The sequence below is a fragment of the Symphodus melops genome (genome assembly GCF_947650265.1).
Source record: "Symphodus melops genome assembly, chromosome: 2".
NCBI lineage: Eukaryota > Metazoa > Chordata > Actinopteri > Labriformes > Labridae > Symphodus > Symphodus melops.
Window position 1 is genome coordinate 9,570,061 of NC_136692.1, and position 23,987 is coordinate 9,594,047.

Genomic DNA, 23,987 nt, shown 5'->3' on the forward strand with positions numbered 1-23,987 from the left:
TTCTTCTTCTAATTAAGGCTGTTATTAAAGACTGGGACATATGGATACTATTTACCTGTGAAGAATATCCAGCTAGCCTAACTATTTGCACACTAAAAGAAAGTGGTCGACATTTTGAGAAAAAAAGGGCCTTCCATCTTATTAGTGATGTGATAAGATCCATAATATGACTTATGTATTATATATTTGTTTTACCTGCTTTAATCTGTAGTTTCATATTGACAACTAAATTATTGACAGTCCTTTTCTTAGTCAGATATGAACATTAAGGATCATAAAACTAGCCAAACACAACCTTTCCAATCAAATCTATTGACGATTGTTTGAGTATCATTTTTACAAACACAAGGAAAATTGCCTTTTCAGACTTTTTTTGATCACTTTAAGGTTGACAAGGGGAACAAAGGCAGGTAGAAAAGGTTGTTTGCCATTAGGTCTCTAATACCAACCATTATTAGTCTGTTTCTATAAAGGTAAAACAAAGCAAGACATTAGTGAGCTTTAGAACTGGTCCATATTTTTTTTAAATTTTACTTTCTTTTCATTTATTATTGTCAGAGCCAGGTTAGCTCCTTCAGCTGCTTCAAGCCATCATGCTAAGCTAAGCTATCTGCCTCTTGGCGTTAACACCATACTTCATACACAAACATTTAAGGGATTATGCACAGCATGTGGGTCATACATGCAGAAGACCTTGAAAGGATTACTATAGAAAAATGTTCAATTGTTCAATCAGAATGGAGAATTGGCAATGTGGTGCAGTAAGAAATCGGCAGATCAGTCAGAAAAGACTGAGGTCGTCACATCAAACACAAACATGTAGTCCAATTGCTTGGCCTGAATGCAAAATAAAATATTTAGGAGAATTTCTTGATGTAGCGGAGTTTGAGATAGGCGATGATAAGGAATATAAACGTCATAATAATCAAAGCCACATGGTTTTCCCACAGTCCCCAGGTGGTGTACTCTATTCCCAGGTAGTCCAGATACTGCTCTCCTGAACATCTGCAATCACAAAAATGGTTTAACTGATCAACTATCAACATGTATGCTACTCAATAAAGTCAACCCTACTTCTAAATGTAAAATCTTCTATTTCATTGTGAGACTTGAAAATCACAACCATTGCTCATACAAAGTTCAAATCTACTCACGTCAACCCAGCTGTGCTCGTGCTGCAGTTTGTCTCTGTAATCATGAAGGTTGTGTTTCGGATCACAGATTCCTCGCAGAACTTCAAGTCAACAAACTCGTTGATCTTTAAGGCCTGAGCACAGACAACATCTTTAATGTATGCTGAGCAAAACAATGTCAATGGTGTAGTCTGGGTTCGAGTCTAAAAAACTGTGTACTTGGTTCACACTCCTCTGAGAGAGATAGCTCTGTAATTCAACTTCAATTCTTTCAAAATCTTTCTTTATAATTGACTTACTGCGAGACCATATCGAGGAATGCTGAGGTACTTCAGCCAAGCCAGCCAGTCCATGATGCTGGGTAGGTTCACAAGAAGACCTGAAAAAATCTATTGTAAAAACAGACAAGACAAACAGAATCCATTGACTCTTAATCACAGCTAATATTTCTAGATCACAGCAAATTCATGTGAATAAGTTTGAACATTAACTACGTGTACATGAACCATGCAAATTAAAAAGAGAATATATTAATGTCATCAGGTTCTCAATTTGTCAAAAACGTTGTCACAGTGAGATTTTAACACACAGCATCCGGTTCTTTTAACAAAGGTGCATCTTAAATATATGTAATTCGCATTTGTTCAAGTATGTCTTATATTGTTAATAAAACTTGAAACCTTTTTTTTTTTTGGTTTTCTTTGTTTTTCATTAATAGTTTGAAGCGGTATTGTGCTTGGAAGAAAGGATGAAGCTGATAAGTTTATTGACAACACTTGCAATTATGTTCAGTTCTTTAAGTATTTATATTTGATGGGTCTTTTTGCTTTTATCAGGTAGGACAGCTAAGGAGAGAGAAATGTTGAGAAGAAAGAGTTGAGGAGGACTTTAGTTTTCGTACATAGGAGGGCCCGACATTACCCCTAAGCTATCTGGCGCCCTCAGTTGTTTATATTGAACACATCAGAAACGATTAGACTAATGATGAGACATTTTTTCATTTAAGTTGACTCATGTGTTTACTTTTGTGTCTAACGAGATACTTTTCTCTGCCAGACCAGCAAATTTAACTAAACCATCTGGAAAAAAAGTCATAAAAAGAGAAAAAGTAACCAAAACGTCACAGTCACGTACAATCACTTTTTTATGCAGTTTTAGATTTTCTCTGAATTTCCACTGGTGGCGTCTCTCACCATCATGAAGACGAAGGTGATGGTCATGAAGATGTTAGCAAGAGCTACGACACTCTGATCAGCTGAGATGGCCATGGTCATGGCAGTGGCTGTGTACGCCACCAGTGTCACTGTCAGCGTGAAGACGAGGAAGGCTGATGTGGAGGATTTAAGCCCTGAGGGGACATTTACACACACACACACACACACACACACACACACACACACACACACAAGGACACGTTGTAAATTGAGATTTAATATCGATAAAGTTGCAGTTAAAGCTATTAACTGATTGATCAATATGTTTATTGTGTTTTTAGTTGTACCAATTAAAAAGTAAACAATGCAGCTGAAGATGACAGAGGTGATGGTGCGCAGAGTGACGTCAGACAGGATCTTAGACAGGAAGTAGACAGACACCCTGTAGTAACCACTGATGTACTCATGCCTGTCACAAGAAAACCCAAAAACAAAAAAGCCATTCTAGCTGTAACCACTTATTCCAATATATGATGAATTATCCAGATTGATGTTTTAGTGATGTCAGTGTCCTGTGTGCTTACTCACAGAAACAGTTTCCTCTCAATAATAAAGAGCTCGGCTGCTGACACTGTGCTGAAACACTGGTTGGTGGTGATGAAGAAGAGGGCGCCCATCCTGTAAGAAGAAACAAAACTGGATCCTTGAGTCTCTCTGACTTTAATTGCAACATTTGTACATCACGTTTTCCATAAACTTTAGGATGCTGGTTTTTCTGTATTTATTAGAGAGAGGGGAAAAAAATAAACCAGACCATCAACACAATTTGCTTCTAAATGTTTTTATGAATGACATGTCCTTGAGGGTTAACATAAAACAGCAGGAAAGGTCAGTATTCTGCTTGATGTTTGATATTTCTGATATTTTACAACCACCGAGTTTGGACCTCAAAGGGTCCAAAACTTGACAGAACACAAACATGTTAAACAAAAAAAAATGCTTCAGAGACTTTTTGACACCATTTTTTCAGACGTGACCCGTGACTCACTTTTGGGTCCTGACCCATCAGTTGAGAACCTGTGGTTTACAAGAACCTACAATTAAAAATTGTAATACAAGTACTTGAAAAATTTAATCACATTTTTAAAATTAAGGGACAGTATTTGACAGTCTGGTGCTAACAAAGAGTTAACTGAACAGTCAAAATGACATAGATTATGGTACCTAATATCCTGTGCTCCATACAGGGACTTAAAAGTGTCTGACTCCACTATAGCCCTGAACCCAAAGAAACAAAGGGAGCTGTAAATAACTTGAGACATTTAAGTCCTGTACATTGGTTTCTGCCGTACTGCTTATGCATTGACCATGAATATAATGACATTAGGTCCTTATACTTCACTCAACCATGCACAGGGAGAACAGAGGGAAACCATTTAAGACTTTTGAGTGCTGCACTGGGCTTGTAAGTACCAGGTTGTGCCCAACAGAATATTTGTAAGAGGATTAGCCATGCGCCACTAGCTCTACTTATCACACTTTTTTTGCATCAAACTTGTAAATCCTTAACAGTCATTAGGAAGCGTGTTGTAATAATGAATACATTGTATAGCCATATAATATGATTGATTCACATTAATGGTCTAAATAATCTGTCTGTGAGCACTTTGTAACCAACATACAGATCAGGAAGGCAAGAATTTACTTTAAATTATTCAGCATTTAGCCTACCCTCCGCCCCACAGTGCATTTCTGGACATAGGCTCATATATGTGGGCTGTATGTGGGAAATATAGTAAGTTGGTGCCCCTGTAAGGTGCTGTCAAATACAGACATTTTATGATGTTATGTGCATCTCCCACCTGTTCTGGATACCACTCTGATCATCTTTAACGCCGAAGAAAATGGCTCCTACAACGAGGCCAAGGAAAATGTGGACTCCCACCTGCACAGACCAAACATGAAACATCAGATTCAAAATATAGTTAGTGTTTTCCAAAGGTTCCCTGTTAACAAATAATTGAATACATAAAGGTGGCAGTATAGTATAATTTAATATCATTAGTTAGAGGATTGTGGTATAAATATGCCTGTATTAGCTTATACCTGGTCAAATCTGTCAGGATTTTAGTTTAAACAAGATCATTGTCTGACCAGCATCTTTCAGATTGTTGACCTTTAGACCTTATACGTAAACAAAGGTTTAACTATTTGCTGTAAATGTGCGATCAGGTCATTAATTCTGTACCACAGTTATTCTAATTTATTGCAGTGTGGATTGCAATAAAGTCTCTGGAAGTATTGAAATGAAAAAAGGTGTAGGGCCCTCTTTAAGGGAAAAAAAGCCAATCTTTCTGGGGATCAATGGTCAAGTGGATGCCCTGCTCCTCCTCCATGGAGGCCTTTTAGACTGAACAGGCAGAACGGCTGGTGGGGGAAGATGATAAGAAAAGAGTGAGAAAAGCGAAAGGGACACAAGTTTTAATCCTAACAATTGACAGATTATGACAGGACTAAGCGGTTCCCAGGGTGAAGGGATAAGTTAATACGGTTGAGCCTTTTTCACCTCATTCCCCACAGCCCCTCATGTGAAAGCGGGGTAGTGGAGTGATAGGTCATGACGCCATCATGTGATGAGTCCCGGACCAGGGCCAGGGGGCTTTGGCTAGATATGATATCAGTTCAGATCCTGGCCCAAAGAGTCAAGAGTGGGGTCACAACAGTCACCAAAGCTGATTAGTGAGCCCACGTCTCCCAGAGCCCCTCTTGTAGGATTATTCTGACTTATTTGGGGCCAATTAGCTGTTAATAATTCTTAAAGTGAGGAGACTTCTGACGGCATTTTGCCGCCATGGGGTGACTAATGAGAGCATTAAGTCTTGACCTCTCCAAAGTACTGTCTGTGCATCATGTTCATGATGATTACAGCAATGGCACTGAGTAACTTTGGCTCTTTTCACTGCTGGGAGAGTTTGAACAGAGTAAAAGTGATCCTACGTTTTGTTTAAAACCTTTAAAAAAGAGGAAACTGAGGCGTTCGAAATTCTTTTCTAATATTGACTTTGATTTGGTTTCATTTAAACTATGAAATAAGGGACTCATTTAATTTAAGTATTGCTTTTTTTAAGAGTCTGTTTTAAATTACATTTTGTTCTTTTGGAGCTGCGCCAAACAGGCTTGAATAATTAAAAATATAACAGTGATTACTTTCTTTTAATACTTCCAGTTACTGCAGAAATAAGTATGGATAAATGAATGCTTAAAAACGCCAACAAGGTTTGTCCTTTTGTTAAACAAACAAGCTATTTCCTTCTGCACTACTATTGAACTGTGCATGAGAGTGGTACTAACATCCTCATTTAATTCTCGTCATATGGGATGCTTTCATCCCTGCAGCATGCAAATAATAAAAGGTGACTTCTTCCCTGTCGACCATTGCTATTGAGAAAAGAGATACCTGTAATGTAATGCATCATGTGCTTACGGTCAGTATTTTTAAAGTATTACCTGGGCAACAGATATTTGTGGGCTCAACATGAGGTTCTGGAAGGTTCTCTTGAGCACCCAGTGTAGCTGGTGGCAGAAAGAGCTGGTGTAGGTAATGGTGCGTGATTTCGGGCATAAAGTACACTCCTTATCCTGCACAATGCGCTCCAGCTCAGCTTTTGCATCACTGAAGTAGCTGCTGTTCCTGAACTCTTCCACCAAGCGCTCCTCGATGCTCTGTCGAGAGCTGCCGCGCTCCTCAAAGTCCAAATCTTGGCATTCACATAGGAGGAAAAACAACAGTTGTATATCAAAAAAATATGCCAACAGTCCACACTAATCATCCTGTAAACCATTAATTTATTTGATTCACAACATTGAACACTATGGACTTTTTTTAAGTAAGTAGTCCTTGTTTTGGTTGGTTTGTGTTTATCTCTTTTACCTGTATTTACACTTGTAGAAGTTGCTGTTGTTGATAATAGTTATACTACCTGATTTGTGTTTTAAGGTTATCAGTGTGGTATTGTTGTTATTGTTAAGCTTGGTCCCAAGAAAACTTACAAAGCAACAGGTTAGAAAAAGGAACTAGAAGGTGGTTGTTTGTGTCTGTTGAAAGTGTAAATAAATGTAATACAGTAACAATAACTACACACTATTATTTACTTGAGGAGCATTGCTATAACTATGTTTAAATCCACCCTGTCATCAAGGCAGAAATGTGCGGCTAAAACGTCTTCAAAAAGAGACAGCCAGTGAGCCAACATCCAGGCATTAGCATACAGGTGCAGGACAAGAAAAGGTACTAACTGCAGAAAAAAGAGAAAGAGCACACTGTTCAGCTCCCAATGAGCAATTTAATTAAAAGGCAATAGTTTGATGCAAAAGGTCTACTTTTCTTTTTTATTATCTTGACAGTAGTTTTGATTGAATATTCCATAAACTATGTTACCTCCAGACCCAAGAATTTTGGTCATGGTTGTAGCTGTTGAGTCTCCATTAATAACATCCAGAAAGAAGTCAGCTGGGTTGTTGTGGGGCTCACAGGGGAAGCCTGGAACAAAGGCACAATAATTCATACGTGAAAGTGATAAATTAAAATGTTACTTTTCTGTTTTCTATAGTTTTGCCAGTTATGCTTAGTGAGCTAATAATAATTATAAGTTGTGAGACAGTCACCGATGTTGGCAAAGTAGTCCAAAGCGTTTGGCGCAGGTCCATGGTAAACCATTTTACCACTAACCAGCAGAGTCAGAGTGTCAAACAGCCTGTAGATGGAATATCGAGGTTGGTGTATGGACATTATTATGGTTCTTCCATGACCGGCCATTCTGACAAAAAGACAAAAGAGTACAAACAAATATAATAACAGAAAAAAAAACAATAAAGCTGATGTCTGACAGAATCCCTTTTCAGATTGCAACTCCACAGTAACAGCATAATGAAGCTCCGCCGACATTACGCCTTTGTACTTGCAGGTTGCATCACAAACGGCGTTATATTGGCGTCCCAGTGTGTGATTTCACATTGCGTCACGGTGTTGCAGAAGTTAGAGACAAACATGACCACACAACACGAGCTTTACTTACAGAAACACACAGACACAGACTGCAACATGTACAGCGCTGCTAATCAATGTCGTTACACATCACCACCATCTCCCCCCCTAACGCCTTAACGTTAACGTTAGCACTCCTGATGGCAGCAAACAGAGGTAGAATGACTTTGCCAAACCACTCTGCTTTTGTCTGTTTCACATTGATCTTTAGACATGAAAAAATAGCAATTTCTATTTCCAAATAAAGTTACAATTTTGAAGTGTGTAAGCATGTTTTAGCTGAAAAAATATATATTCAAAGATGTGATAAAATTAAACACCCCAAAAAGCAAAAGACATTTTTCTATAGCCACTATAGATTGATCTATATACTGTATCTATTATAATTCATCATTAAACCAGAGAAATGGATTAGAGGCTTTTTACATACCTTTTCAGTAAGAGCAGGACAGAGTTTGCAGTGCTGGCATCTAATCCTGTCGTCGGTTCATCCAGAAAGAGAACTGAAGGATCAATAATGAGCTCCATACCGATGTTTGTCCTCTTCCTCTCTCCGCCAGAGATTCCCCGTGTCATCTGTGTGCCCACCTGTGGAGAAAACACCCTGATCATCAGTACATCCACTCACCTGAAACTTGAGGCTCACCTGGTGAGTGCTGAAATATACCTGTGTGTATATTTACCTTGCAGTCAGCCACCTTGGTGAGCCCCAGCTCTTGGATGAGGTGATTGACCCGAGCCTCCTTCTCACTCTGAGGCACTGAGCTTGGCAAACGAAGTGCTGCAGAGAAACGCAGATTCTCCCTCACAGTCAGGGTGCCCATGACAACATCATCCTGAGACAGAAGACGAGAGCACAGGATCCAAGGTTGGAAACACCAAAGACAGTGAGCTAAATGTTTTTTTTGACACGTAAAGCAACAAAATCTGTATTGATATCTGCTTTTATCAATTCTTTCAATGTGCAAGGAATAAAACGAGACTCTACGTGAAAGCAAACAGTGCACACTATTTGCTGGTTGTGTAGTGTAAAATCTGTTTTGTAGGTTGTAAAAAATCTGCCAATATCAAATCTGCAGCCTCTATTCCATGCACTACAAGTAGTGGAAACATTTGATCACGCACACAGATTTATTGAAGCGATTAAAATGTACCTGAACCACGTAGCCAGAGAGGCATTTGAAGTTCGGAGGCTGTGGTGCTCCGTCAATGAGTACTTCTCCTGAGAGGCCTGAAGGATCCTTCCTTGCAGCCAGAATATCCAAAAAACTATGAACACACGAAGCCAATGCTTTACACATCACGAAAAAATGCAGGTGAATGCTGTGAGAGATCAGTTTGATACTCACGAAGATTTCCCGCTTCCAGTAGGTCCAAGAATAGCATTTAGGCCGGGTTTCATGATCCCACTGCAAGATTATAACATTCAACTCTCTGTCAACAGTTTAACATAGTTACATGTATTTACAGACTAAGATGGGGGTGAATATAAATCTTTTGCATTCACCTCCTAGCTAATTTTTCAAATCCTTTTATTGCTAACCCTTTTCTTATGTAAAGCCAGGATTGGCTCAGACTAGGTCCTTCAGGTAATAAAGCTCAGATTACTTTTTTTCTTCTTTACTTCAAATGAAATAAAGATGATTAAAATGTTTGCACTTTCGAAAGTGCTTCTAAAAAGCCGCACACACACAAGGCAAAAACTATACTTTGGTGTTTAAAATTTCAAAACCAAATCCTTTGACTTCACAGAGAATAGTTTCACAAAAGCAACCAGAGAGTCAGTGATATAAAAAGGAATTAATAGACTGAATAAAAGCCTGGCAGTGGATCACGTGATTGTGTTTAATTCGTTTCTCTGGCAGACTGCGCTGTAGTGCATCAGAGAGATTATATGCAAGAAACCATGCTTAATGTCCTATAATTAACACTTGGGCTGGAAAAGGTTCCAACAGTTGTGTGAATTGATTCATTCTTCCATGGGAAATGTCAGATGTATTTAATGCCAACAGAAAAAAAAACAATGTAAGCGTCTATTCACTATTGTTCTGCTTTGTATTCAGATATAATGACCCATAATGACGAGGCATGAAGCATCATTGCTCTCTAGTCACATAAATGCTGGTATTAAGGATATCAAAGGATTAACGCAATACAATTTTAAACAGAGATAAATGTTTGCGTGTGTGTATATATATATATAATTTTTTAATGTCTTCATGAACAGAAAAATGTTCAGAAAATCATCCGATTCATTACATTTTTCTTTCCCTTATTCTTTAAGAACATAGTTTGCTTTAAAATGTAAATGAAATTGGCAATAGAATAGCTTTTAAAGTAAACAGTGAGTAAAGGAAGTCAAAAACCTATAAATTATCAGTATTCATGTTGTACTTGTCTGTGCCTGCCTGCTTTAAAAACACGTCTTAATACTAAAAAAGAATAAGTGCAGATAAATAAACAGACATATTCCGCTGACATAGATACAAAACAAATGGTTTTTTGTAGGACTGACTTGAGATCAACCAGGATTTTTCTTGGACTAGTTTTTCTTTTGCAGAGGGAGCCGCTCTTTAGCTGCACTTGATAATGGATGTTGTGGAAGCTCACGGTGGAGCCAATCGGCTGCCTGTTCTGGTCCATGGCCATGACAACCTTTGACCCTGCCATCCCGTTGGTGTCGACATCTTCTATCATTGCAATGTTGATATGACCTACTCTCTCCATCCTCCAATGTAACTAGATACCCTGTCAAAAGGCAGAAATAAGGAGTGTTTGGCCGGGTATTTTGCATGAAAAACACAAATATCTGATAAAAAAAAATACTTTTAATTGTATTACATAAAACACCAACCATATAGAAAAAAAAACAAGAAAGCTTTTTTTATCCCATCAAATGCCTTATGAGTTATAAGCAAGTTCAGACATCAAAATAGATAGATCTTCACATGTCTTCTGTGTGTTGAGGACAAGTAACATAGACCCCTGCGCTTATAAAGTCATGTTTCTGGTAAAACTTAAAGAGAAAATAGAAATGTTTTATGCAAGGTGGGACATAACATTCAAAATGTTATTATTCAAAAATCTAAGAAAACGACAACTGAAATATTTTGTACATTTAATAAGAATATAAAGGAATTTGAAAAAGTGGAATCCTATGTAATAGTTTGTCACAAATGTAATTAAACTGAATATTTAACAACCATATTAAATTGTTGTAAATTATGTACTGTAGATGTTCTTTTTGTATAAGTTTCTATATTGTACTACAAATTGACAAAAAGAAACTGAGCATCATCATCTCACAGACACATACTGACACCAACAACACAAACAGAATTGGTTGATCAGAATATTTAACCAGAGATAAAACACATATTTTAAGAACTTAATAAGTTGTTGTGGTCTGGTCACAAATGTTAATTGACTTCCAAGTTCTTCTATACCGTCATCCATCTCAATTTACCTCCTGGTAATTCTCGGGTCTCATTAATACTCTCCAGGTTTTATTGACTTCTCTGTTTTCCTTGCCTGAATGTGTTGGTTTTTAGGAATCTCTGACTTTTACTTCTTTAATATTACATACAATTTTGTGGCTTGCATGTTTGACAACACAACTTTTTTGTATCGTTGAGAAATATATAAACAATTAGTATTAAGTTTCTTTAAGATCACCTAATATTTTGAGTAAGTTTCACACTGAATAATCTTTAGAAACTAAAATACAGTAAATGCAAGCATAGCTCATTCTTTTTTTGCTTATCCAGACAAAAAACACACCTACATTCAGTGTTTTGTTCAGTACTGGTTAGACCACTCATTCTCATATAGCTTCATTCTCATCTATGCCATTGAAGATTAACAGCTATAAAAGTCTAAAAAATGTGTCGGTTGTCCAGTAAGTCCAGGCGTCCATCTTCAATCAGACAAACCCCGTCTTGTAAAGCACCAATTTAAAGAAAGAAGTAAATAGTAAAGAAAGGTTGTGTTGTGGGACTTACCGGGCTGTTAGACGGTGACAGATTCTTCTGTGTCGGAGACCTGCTGCAGCCTTCAGGAGCAGTGCTGCTGCAGACTGACAGAGCAGAGAGACTGAGAAGGCTGACTAACATCAGCTCATGACAGAAGGGACAGGTGCCTCACCATCCACCCGCACACTCAGCTGGGATCAAACCAAGGTTCACTATGATTTAACCCTTAACATGCTGCTTGCAAAGATAGGAATGACTGAGATGAAGAAGTTTGTTTATACAGCTGTAACACTAGTTCCCAGGTAAATCTGAATAATAATAATAATAATAATATGTAATAATCAAATATTTTATGCTAACTTCCATTTAATGAAAAGGAAAAGTAATTCAGTTTGGCATCAAAAATAAACTTTAAAGCACCAGAATACTAACTGCAGAAAATCACATTCTTTAAGTCTGTTATATTACGTAATTAAAATGATTGATGATTAACCTTTTATGTGAAAAATTGACTTTGCAAAGTAAATATAAAGATAAAATAATGTAAGTGGGAAAAAAGTAAATATACAATACCTCTGAAATGTAGTGGTGTAGAGTCTAAAGAAGCATGAAACACTTAAGTAGGTGCAGATAGTTGCAATTGATCCCCATACTTCAATCAAGGTAGCCTTACTTGCACGTATTTTAACATAATATTTCTATATTGTTTCACTACAATACTTGCATACATGCAGCAAAATGTAATGAGTTGAATTACGGTAAATCAGCAGGCTAATGAAGACTGAGATGGATTACAGTGAGCATTTGTCAAAGAATTTACTTTCCAAAATGCATGTAAATAAATGGCTGCCCTGTTACTCTATCCACGGTTCACTAAGCTGTAACACAAGTTAGGACTACTAGAAGAAAAATATGGCCATGGTCCTTAGGTCAAAGTTAAGTGAATGTTGGTACAATTAGCATTTTCCTATTATTATATGTGGCCTAGCAACGCAGGTGGCGAAGTACAGTTATTAGCAAGCTAATTTAGTGGCTAATGATTGTTCATTTTATTAAAAGACAAAAAGTAGAAACATAATTAACCAGGGGTCCCAATCCCCACTTTAAGAACAGTAGAGTGTGACGAAAACTCAGACCTGGACCCCTAATACATTAAGCAATGTGGTGCAGTATATTTTTTAACTAGTATTCGAGATATTAAAATCAACATATAGAGCTATTGTAAATTTACATGTAAAAGTGGGCGTGGCCATTTCTCCACCAAGGAATAGATTTTTTTGAAAACAAATGTTTGCAATGGATTCAGAATCCTAAAGAACCCCTAGTTTGACCCCTCACACGCTACCAAAAGCAAAGGTTAACATTTTCAAATGTTCACCAACAAGTATATAGTACAATAAAGTACTATTCCAGGTACCCCGACTTTGAGCTGCTCTCACGGATTTTCCTATGGGAGTTGGAATTAAATGTTTTTTTGTGTTATAAGACACCTTTATGAAGAAATCTATTGGTAAGGAATTTATTCCCAGATTGGCCAAATATCTGATAAAACACCCTTATTATATGTGGCCTAGCAACGCAGGTGGCGAAGTACAGTTATTAGCAAGCTAATTTAGTGGCTAATGATTGTTCATTTTATTAAAAGACAAAAAGTAGAAATAATAAGCATCTGATATTTATTTATTTTACAAATATCAAGAGCTAGCAAAGCAAGTTTGGTTACCAACTTTTGAATTTAAACTACCTACTGATACATTTAGATGTTTGTTTGGTAGCAGGTATATCAGAAACAAATATTAAATTTCCAAATAATGCAAACTTGCTAATTATTTGCTTAGTCTTGAACGGTGTTGCTGTTGTCAGTAAAGCTGACTGGTCATCACTGAATCAGTGTTCAGGCCATTTTTATGATTACAAATATTTGTGCAATTCAAGTGAATTCTGTTTAATGTTTCCCATGTCGCCAATTGGGTGAACAGAATACAAAATATTCACATTTTGAAACATCCAACCCTTTAAATTGATACCTACAGGTACGTTGGTTTATTTTTACCTTTATTGAGGTGTCACAAGTCATTCAACAACACAGTATTGACAGGTTGCTGTTAAATACCCAGATCCAGCCCCACAGCTTGATAGTTATATTTGGAAGGAAATGAAAATGTATACATGAACCAAAACAGGCTGTGAACAGAGGAAGACATTTAAATAACATTTCTTAAAAATAAAACAAGGTTTCATTTGACATGCATTAGAGGAAATTTGTTTTCACAAACCAACATACATGTTGATAAAACAGATGCTTACACAACGGAACAATACTACTAAATATTAAGTGTTGTATTTATGTAACTTCAAAATCTTCAACTCAAAGATGGATACTTTCTGTCTACCAGAAACAGGAAATTAATCAACTGACATGTCATCCAGGAAAATCCACACAACTGAATAACTCCTTTACTGTACCTTTCTGAGTGTGTACGGTTTTATTATGGAGGGCACTCAAGCAAACATTCACATCGTCATCCATGGCTCTTTGCTGAACAGTTCTCTGCTGTTGTATTAAATACACTTTGCTCTTTTGGAGTGGCACATCAGGAGTTTAAATTAGGAATTACTGATTGTAGCCAAGGTACAGTCAAAATGATGCAGCATACAAACACGAAAGCAAGTTCCTGCATGAATGAGAAATTATGATAAGAGATTCTCTTTAGACCAGTTTTACAGTAAATGCAACCTAGACTGTTTTACAGATGTACATAAATAGAATTATTTACAAAAAAATAAACTGTACATTTGTGTACCCTGGACACTTGTTAGTGCCCTAACACGATCAGTTTTTGCTAAATACAGATATTAACACTTAAATACAAGCATGAGAATTATTTAACTTGAAACAGACGTGAATAACTACAAAATCTCAACCTTAGACGCTGAAACAGACCAGGCAACTCCAACCACACATTTAAAAGAGACAGAACATAAATGATTTTGTTCAACCATAAGGATTGTGCATAGGACATGAAAAGTTTTCAGTGGTAATCAAACAGTAAGTCTCGGCAAAAACTCCAAAGAGTCATTAAGAGCCATTTACTTCTTTGATCACCATACTCAAATTACAGCTGCTTCACGTCTTGGCATACAATTAACATTTAAGTATATTTTGCATTGTCATAGAAGCAGTCCATTGATTCCAATCAATTGACAATTACAGTTCACTTTATGCGTTTTCCCCATGTTGTTCTTTGCTTGTAGTCCAACTGTTAAATCTGTATAAAGGTCCGAACAAAGTCAAGATTGCAGGCATCAGACGGCTGGTAAATTCCATCTGCACCTTTTTTTTTTTTTTCCCCCCCTTTCTGAAAATACAACTTCTCCAAGTTTAATGTGCAAACTTGTACATTTTTAACTGAATAGATAAAAAATATATCTATGATCAATGTCTGACAGTCAGGAAGCTTTTAAAATCTTAGCTAATGTAGAGCAAGCTACATACTGTATATGCAGAGTGAACTTTTGCATGTCATAAATCCCTGACTACCATTCAAACACTTCTCAGCTTTTAGAACCTGCAAGGACACTAGCGTTCTAGTTGATTGCCTTATAATAGAGATTGTTTTTTGTTTTGTGCACATTATGAATTTACTGCCCCTTAATCCAAAAAGTGGGGCAAATATCATGTTAGAACTCTTAGGTATCAATGTCTGGACAAACCACGCTCTTCTGGGCAAACCACGCTCTTTATAATGTTTTCACAGGGGCACTGTTGTTCATTTATATTGCACACATAAAACAAGTCATGGACCTTCACATTTACATCTACTGTCCTGCTGACTATGCCCAGCGACCACTGGACACAAAATTTCTGCTGAAGGAGAAACTTGAGTCTGAATTTTCATGTTTTCCCCAAGCCCCAAAAGGCACCACAATAATTGTGCTGTTGTCCTCTGAGCCGTACTGAAGAGCCTGAGGGAGAGGAGAAAACCTTAATTATGAAACATAAAAATAGACAGATAAACATAAAGTTCTTCCTACAGACCATTTCCAAGCAGGGCTAGACTAAAGTTACATAATGTTCCAACACTCTAATGCAAATGTCCCCTCTTGGAGGTCCATCAAAATTATATGTATGATGTCATACTTCTAACTACAGGTTTTATTGTCTGCTCGACTCTCTAGTTTTAAACACAGTTTAAAAAAGCAAAACAGAAGCAGAACAATGAAGTCTTACCTGGTCCGATATTCTCTGTGCTGCCTCCTTTGGGTCGGGGCACTGATTGATGATGTTGCAGATCTCTTGGCTGTTCATAATAAAGTTGACACCATCTGTGGTCAGCGCCAGGAATGAGTCATGGGCATGGTGCAACTGAAGAACGGGAAAACATTTCACACTTCAAACTTTAGAAAAGATGTAAGTCAGACTAATATATAATCATAATAATCTTTCCTTTAATACAGTTTAAGGTCACAAATTATGCAAGATACACTTCAACATGCTTTTCTAACACTAATATGTATCCCTCGTCTGACAACAAACCTATCTATCATGAAAAAAGTTCATCCTCTCCATCTATTGCTGTCTCAGAATTTTTAGAAAATGCAAGCTCAAACAGGCCGTTTGGAGATGTTCCCTTTATGACATCACAAAGGGGAGTAACTCCTCCCCTAGGTGGGTGATACTCCCACTGCTAAATGTTTGATTTACCCTCCATTTTTGCCTTCCTAAAGTAAACAATAGGGCATAGTGCAAGAAAGCCCAAGCCACCTAAGCTCACTTACATTTAAAGCTACAGACACAGAAATAGCCTGTTCTAAGCTGGGCTGAAGTTGATAACTAGATACTTCATAGACATGGTTTGAACAGCTTTGAAACTAATTTAAACTGGTTTAAAATGAGGATAATATGTGTCCTTTAAGAATATAATTCATATTAAGGTCAACAAAACCTTTTGGTGCAAAAACAGAGAACAAAAAACTACATTTCTTTGTACCAGTTCATAATACTGCTTTAAAGCCATCCCATGCTTTAAGGAAGGTGTTTGCATACATTAATGGGTTGATCATTCTGTAAAAAGTAGAATATTTGAGCCTGAAACACCTTGTGAACACATGTGAAACATTAACCTTAGTTGTGACTCCAATTTTATAAACCTACCGTTATTCTCTTGGTCTCAGGCTCTGCAATGACCCCCATGTTCTTCAGGTCAAAGTCTCCAATGCTGCGTGTCATGGCCAACCTCCCATTGACGTTGGGTTGTCCCAGACTGTTCCAGGTAATAAAACCACCACTCCTCTTTATCCTTGAGAACAATGCACATGCAGAAAGACATCAATGGCAATATGCCAGGTAATTTTATAAGCAAAATGGAGAAAAAAACTGCCTCGAGCAACAATCAGACATAAAGACCAAGTGGAGATTACAAAAATGATATCACTCATAATATACCAGTAACTCAAACACTTAATTTTAGACAGGAGTTCTCTCAAAAGACATGTAGTAAAACAAGAGACAAATTATCAGTACTTCTAACAGACGAAACAGCTACAAATGCAGCATTTTAATTTATTGACTTGTCTTTAGAAACCATTTCTTACACTATCTTACTCTGATGTCACTTAAAGCTTTGTCTGAAAAGACAAACATGGTATAACTGTCAACATCTCTGTACCTCTCTTTCTCATCCTTCCTCTCAGGAGTGTGGTCAACTGTGAGTTTTAGAGCCTTGCCCTTGCGGCACAGCATGGCCCTGCTGTCGCCCACACTGCCCACCACCAGCTCAATACCATCCCTCAAAAGGGCCACAGTGGCAGTGGTCCCTGCGTTCACCCCGGGAACTAGAGAGAGACATTTAAGGAAACATTAGAGGTAGATCATGCTGTTTATAAGATCCATACACAGGTCACTCTTCACAACAACCACAAGGTGGGTCTCACACTCTCTCAACCACACACTAAAACAAAACAGAAATGGGAGAGGGAGTCACAAAGTGAACTAACAGCAAGCTAGAGATTACACAATAAACAATAGATGGGGCAGTCACACATGCAGGTCAAACTGTTGCAGCAGAGGTAAGTTCCATTTTTTCAGAAGGGTTATGTCTGAAGCCTGCATTATACTTGAGCATTTAATCTATGCAGTACCTATGTCATAGCCTATCAAAGCTGCCCTTGCCATTGTTAGAATGTTTACTTGTTGTCCCGTTTGTCTGTGTTGCTTAGAATGCATCAACAAATCGCTAGGTGGCATTGAGGTGCCAATGACAATCTTTTTTCTGGCACAGAGTTTTTTCTGTCGTGCATATTGAACACCAGTGTCCAATACAAAATCTGTGTTACATTAAAAGTGTTCAAACACATTATGCTGGTTTACATCGGGACTGACAAGAACCATTCAAATATTGCATTACTTTGAATCCAATGTGGTGTGACATTTAGCTAGAACAGATATAAAATAAATAAAAGTATAGGATTTGGAAGATTTGGACATGCAGCGTCTTCTGCAGATTCAGTCTGAAGATACTAACTGAACCAATCAAAGCAGATATTTCACAACACATTAACTTTTGTTTATGGGGGTACAGCTTTGATTAAATACATAAATGACTAAAGAGTGTCAGTTGATATTTGTATTTTCCTCGTAACATTTTTCTCTTAAAAGAATAATTCAGAGGAGTTTTGTTTGTTTATTTTGTATGTTTTCTGTCTTGTATTTTATTTATTTCTATTAATTTCTTCTGTTCGCTTGTCTTTTGTATTGTTGTCAATCCTTCATAATTTTTTTTTGTCATGTTGTAAATGTTCATGTTGGGACCCCCTCAAGGGGCTTATCCTTACAAATAAAAGACAAAATACAAATATAACTGTTTACACATGAACATATTTGTGTTTGAAGGTTCATTGTGTGCAGTCTTTAATCCTTTGTTTGTTCAGCCATGGTAACGGTTTAGTTGCATTAAGAGAAAACAGAACACCGCCTTGAGCACTCTCTGGTTTAACAATTACTGCTCCGTGACACTGACAAATTTCCCAGGAATGTTGACTTGACATTTGGTTTTAAAATTGTAAAATCTTTTCGAAATGGATAGGCTTCAGAGACTTTTATTTAACTGAAAATTCCCAAGATTATAACTGTAGACATGCTGCATCTCATGGACTAGATCTGTCACGGACAACACATCTCACAGTTTGTCAAACATAAGCACTGTCGTACAAAAAGCTTTGCAAACACTTTTTTTTTTTTTTTTTTTTTTTTTACAGAAGAGAAGAAATAGAGGGTGGAGAGAGAGAGACGTGAGAGAGGAGTTAGAGAAAGAACGGGAACCTTCCAGTAGTCCAGGATTTAGGACCCGCTGGACTCTCCTTCAAAATTTAGCCTCTCGCCATCCACATTGGTGCCAAGGGCCTCCAGCTCTTAGCTGGGTCAGCAGCTGCCGTAGATAACATGCACACACACACACAGGCATATTGGGACATTTCACACAGTGTGACCGATATACGGCCACTTAATATGTATGCTAGCTTTGAACAGATAGTAAGACATAATAATAATAATAATACTACTTGAACAAGGTCATTTGAAAAGTTTGTACTTGTCAATGGGGACAAACGTAGCCCAAATGATTTCTAATGCATCCACTTATTTGAGGAATGCTAAAAATGACCCCTTTAAGTTGTTTTAAATTTCAATGCTAAAATAAATATCTGCAGATTGACAAACGATCAGCAGATCAGTGACAAACTAGAGGAGAAAACAACAAACAAAAAGTCACCTTAAAAAGTGTTTGGCAAGTGTTCACTATAAACAAGTCACACTCATCAAAATATATGAAACAACCACTTTAGCCCCTTATGGAAAAACACACATTAGCTTTGCTTACCTACACATGTATTCTGTTTTGTTAATTTAATATGTTCCCTTTTTGTGTTTAGATGCAGCATTGGATGCAGTAAAGCTCTCGTGTTTGCTCTACTTGTAGCTGTTAATTGTTCAGCAGTTATTCAGTAACTTCTGTAAAATGACAGACCTCTACCAAAGAGAGCTCGGGTCATGTCAGTTGGGAAATCCAAGGCTTCAGAGCTTAAGTAGAATGAGTCAACGAGGTTTAAGAGAGAAAAGCCACACACACAAAGAAAATCCATTACATATAGGCATGTGTCTGTTTGATCAATCTAGAGTTTATCTCTCCACATGTCACATGGAAGGACCTACCTTTGGGGATGAAGTGCAAGTGCTTTGCAAAAGATTTGTCGATTTCAAGGAAGGCTCTTGTTAAAACTAACTCCAGGTTGGACTCTTCTGCCACAAGGTCCCTGAAAAAACAACATCGAAATAAAATATCAGAGCATTGATATGTCAATATATCAATGGGAAAACATTTTTTGCAGTCATCTAATATTTGCAGAATCTTAAATGCTTAGTCAATCTTTCTTCTGCAACAATATTTAAAATGCATAACGATGTGATTACAGCTTACTTGATAAATTTCTCCATGTATTTTTCACAAAAGTCAGCTGCTTCTGGCCCTCCATGTCCATCAAACACCGCGATGTAAAGGATGCGGTCAGTCATTTGGGAGACCTGGAAGCGGTCTTCATTCTCCTTGCGTTGACCGATTAGCGAGGCACAGCCTATTTTTGATAAACTGACTTTGGGAATGGGCTTCCCGTAGCGAATGCTGGGCGGCAGCATTATTGGCTCATCAATGCGATTGTCCCAGATGCCAAATGAATCCCAAGTAGTGGGGCGGCCGCTGCTGTCTGCATCAAAGCGTGTGTTGCTATTCAGTCTTCCTGAGGGGCTGTAAAGTTTTCGACTGAAGACTGTGAACTGGAGGTTGCTATCCTGCTGGAATGGCTGTTGAAAAATGGCATTCGGAAAAAGACAACTGCGACCAAGATAAGAACCACTGCACCTTGCCAGGCGCGCAATGCAGGCTGATGACATCCCCCTGACAGCACAAACACTGAAAACGCACTTGATGCCAAGGAAGACGGGACTTCAGTCCAAACCCTGAAGACAAAGGAGGTTGTTAGATTAGAAGCAGATCAACAAACATAACAGGACATTTTGTTAGGGAGGTCCAAAACAATTTGTTTAAAGATTATTATTTTGCATCTTTTTCAATTAAAAACCAAATATATGTGCTATTACAAAGAGTAATAATAGCTATACATTTGTTTTATATAGTGCTAAATAAATGCCCGAAGAGCTTTGACAAAAAAACAACAACAAACAATCAATAAGCAAAACATAAACATAAGAGTAGATGTTTTTTTATTTGTCACAAGAGCAACAGACCGAGTATGTTTGGGACTAACGTCTTCAGTCTGACCAAAACAGGCCTGACGCCTATCCTACGAAGCGAGTTCAACATATCCAGAGTCTCTTTGGATTATCTGGTTTGACAAACCCTAACATACGAGATCGGGATTATCAGTCCTACGATGCCTGTTATCAACCTGATCTGTCGACCCAGGGTTGCCAACGTGTTCACGTAAAAGGGGGGGGGGGGGGGGGGGGGGGGGTTAGCGTCATTTAACCTATCACAACCATCACCGCGTCTGCCGTCAGCAGATCGTCATCGTCTACAAACATTACATTTACAAAAACTACAAACTATATTAACAATATAAATAACTTAAGACAAACAGGCTCCCAAGAGACACAGCTGCAGTAACACATGCAGGAAGGACCAAAAAAAGGAAAATCTGCGAAAATAAAATCATGCGGGACACATGAAGTGTCCTCCCCCTCTCCATCAGCTCCACGATCAAAAGATCTGATTGATTAGTGAGCTGACATTTTCAAAGTTTGATCCATTATCTCCAACATAACCTGCTCTGGAGCAGGTTAGGTGTTCAGCATAAGTTAACGTGGTGATATACCCAGGTAAAAAGTAATCGACCCTCGTAGGACTGAAAACCCGGGGTTAACCCTGAAGTTACCTCGCAAAGCTCAAATCCTGCTTCGTAGTATAGGCCTCTGATCTGATCAGCATGCGTTTACTGTTTACACACAGATGATTGAACTCACCCTGATATGTCAACAGCACAGAAAAACTACCATCTCAGTAAATGTGCAGCTTTTCTATACACAATGCTCGGACAATAGCAGTAGAGTTAATGTAGTGTATTAACCAAACGACAGCAGTAGAGTTAATGTAGTGTATTAACCAAACGATACTAATATTCATGATAAAATCAATGTTTACGTTACATGCATGATGCAACAGCAGCTTGAGCTTACAATCGACACGAAATGCAAACACGCATGGAGGTACAGCTGTGTATGGGTTCGGCTGGTACATTAATAAACAGCCTTTATTATTAGGAAAAAAACTAGTAAAAAAGAAGTCCATAGAGTTAAGCGCCTTTTACTTTTGGTCGGAATTAGCCTTGACTAGCTAGCTACATCACCGGACTAGCTAACTGGCATTAGCAAGGATTTCGCAGTTACGCAACACTACACATAAATTCCTCCTCGTATCTTAAGTTGTGCGTCAAATAGAAAAAAAACATACCTTTGATGGTGAGGATTTTTTGTTATTATTCGTATGTTTGGGATTCTGATGGGGCTTTTATCTCCAGAAGCAACCTCCGTCCTCGTCTCGTGCCCGTACAGCAGTGTTATCAAACAACACGGCCTGTGATATCGGCGAGCCAATCAGAATGTTATAAATGTCTACACCCACATGAACTGCGCAGATGATTGGTCGAGGAATAATGTTATTGACAACTACAAGAACCAATTATTTGTCAGCATGTGCTCGTAGCCAATCAGAGAACGATTGTAAACGAAACAGTTTAGTGAAAACTGTGATGAGGGCGTTAGCTTCTCCAAACACCATAAATATTGTCTCCTTGTACTGTTCTACCATGGTTCTACCACACAAGGTTGACATATGATAAATAATTCACTCAATGAAAAACTAACTATGCAATAACTTCTGTATTCATGATAATCAATCCACTAATGTTTAGGTTTTATGTCACTTGAGTCCCTGACCCCTTTGGTATTTATGACCGCAGGGCATGGGTCTTCCTGCCCTGCTTGCTGACTTAGGACTTAGGGCAGTTATATGTTCCTGTAAAAGCCAAGAAACTTTAACGTCTGTTCTAGATACTTGGTTACCTACAGACCAATTGACATGATATTGATATTTTTTTATTTAAAGAAGCAAATAGGTTATACTTGTGAAATAAGACACATAAATACAAATGAAGTCAATCAAATCTGAATTATTGGAGATCTGGATTTCTAACACACAATACAGATAGGTTTCTTTACAAGTGACTTGATGCTATATGCCTTGCACGCGAAAGCCCCTGGGTACAGATAGACATCACCACAGTATTACTGTGAGAGTAATGTGAAAATTGACTGCAAAATTAAGATGTCAGTAAGTTGCTCTGTAAGGCTTGAATTTGAGTAATATATGTCAAAAATATTCTCTGAACATGCACAGCCTGAATTCTGTTGGAAGAAAAGTTAAAGCATTAGAGAAGACCTCAGCAAAGTAAGTTCTGATCACCTATCACCAAATACTGTTTGTTTGCAGCTTACTATAATTCGCTTTTGTAAAACTCATTATCATGGGACTTCAGTTCTCAGGCCACAAGGACTCCAACACTGAACTGGTTAGGGATCAGGAGTGGTTGAATGACCTGAACACTTTCTTCAATAGATTTGAACAGCCATCCACCCCTCCCCCGACCCATTCCATCCTGCTGCAACCATCACCATCACCATCGTCTGCCCTTACCCCCACCTCATCGCCCAGCCCCACCTTATTGCCCATCCCCACCTCACCCCCCACTCCCACCTCATTGCCCATCCCCACCCCACCCCACATCCCCACCCCATCCTCACCCCCCTGCACACCACTCTCTCCCCCAATTTCCAGTCACATCTCCACTCTCAGAACCACCAGCCCACAGCCCCCCTGCTCCAGCCTGTCCTTCACATCAGCCCAGGTGAACAGAGAACTGAGGAGGCTAAAGGTCAGGAAGGCAGTTGGTCGGGATGGCATCAACTCCAGGCTCCTCAAGACATGTGCAGACCAGCTCTGTGGGGTTAGTTAGTTAGTTAGATAGATAGATAGATAGATAGATAGATAGATAGATAGATAGATAGATAGATAGATAGATAGATAGATAGATAGATAGATAGATAGATAGATAGATTGATTGATTGATTGATTGATTGATTGATTGATTGATTGATTGATTGATTGTCATGAAAGTACCCAACTATTGAGGAGCAGATCTGTCCTGGGCTGCCCCCTGGACCCTGTGGACCTCCTTCAGTGACAGGCTTCGACACCCGCGGTGTCTGAAGGAGAGATACCGCAGGTCCTTCCTTCCTGCTGCAGATGTCGCCTGATCTTATCTGTATTTTTATTCTTAAATTTGATTGCATTGCAATATTTATTTATGGGACAATTTGTGCAATAACATTCCATCCTTATATGCACTGTGTGCATGATTGTGTTCATATACTGTTTATACAGACTTACATCTTTAAGATATTGGCATTGCAACTGTTCCTTTCTAAGGCATGTTTTTTTAATAGCTCTTTAATTGATGCACATTTCTTTTTCGTACTAGCTCTTGATTACTGTTTTTGATGCATGTTTTTTTCTACACTTATATTTTTATCTATTTTAATTTTTTTTGCACTGCGTGA

General features: G+C 38.1%; 2 protein-coding genes and 1 long non-coding RNA gene across 3 annotated transcripts; 1 reads left to right on the forward strand and 2 right to left on the reverse strand.

Moving 5' to 3' along the window:
- Positions 1-703: 703 nt before the first annotated feature.
- Positions 704-11,357, reverse strand: LOC306819479 (broad substrate specificity ATP-binding cassette transporter ABCG2-like). The gene is made up of 16 exons (XM_079336894.1): positions 11,333-11,357; positions 9,847-10,079; positions 8,681-8,740; positions 8,486-8,600; positions 8,015-8,167; positions 7,762-7,919; positions 6,953-7,104; positions 6,726-6,827; positions 5,795-6,045; positions 4,150-4,232; positions 2,876-2,965; positions 2,635-2,756; positions 2,327-2,481; positions 1,433-1,522; positions 1,155-1,267; positions 704-1,005 (listed from the first exon to the last, which is right to left on the reverse strand). Exons 2-16 carry the CDS (start codon positions 10,056-10,058, stop codon positions 858-860), a joined length of 2,004 nt encoding a protein of 667 aa, XP_079193020.1. The 5' UTR covers positions 10,059-10,079; positions 11,333-11,357; the 3' UTR covers positions 704-857.
- Positions 11,358-13,340: 1,983 nt separating this feature from the next.
- On the reverse strand, positions 13,341-21,971 carry ppm1kb (protein phosphatase, Mg2+/Mn2+ dependent 1Kb). Its single transcript, XM_079336898.1, has 7 exons — positions 21,823-21,971; positions 19,777-20,312; positions 19,512-19,612; positions 16,972-17,137; positions 16,458-16,602; positions 15,534-15,668; positions 13,341-15,268 (listed from the first exon to the last, which is right to left on the reverse strand). The coding sequence occupies exons 2-7, from the start codon at positions 20,244-20,246 to the stop codon at positions 15,137-15,139; spliced, it is 1,149 nt and encodes a 382-aa protein (XP_079193024.1). The 5' UTR covers positions 20,247-20,312; positions 21,823-21,971; the 3' UTR covers positions 13,341-15,136.
- LOC306819559 lies at positions 17,047-19,318 on the forward strand. The gene is made up of 2 exons (XR_013778576.1): positions 17,047-17,168; positions 18,560-19,318. It is a non-coding gene; the product is annotated as an uncharacterized lncRNA (long non-coding RNA).
- Positions 21,972-23,987: the final 2,016 nt, after the last annotated feature.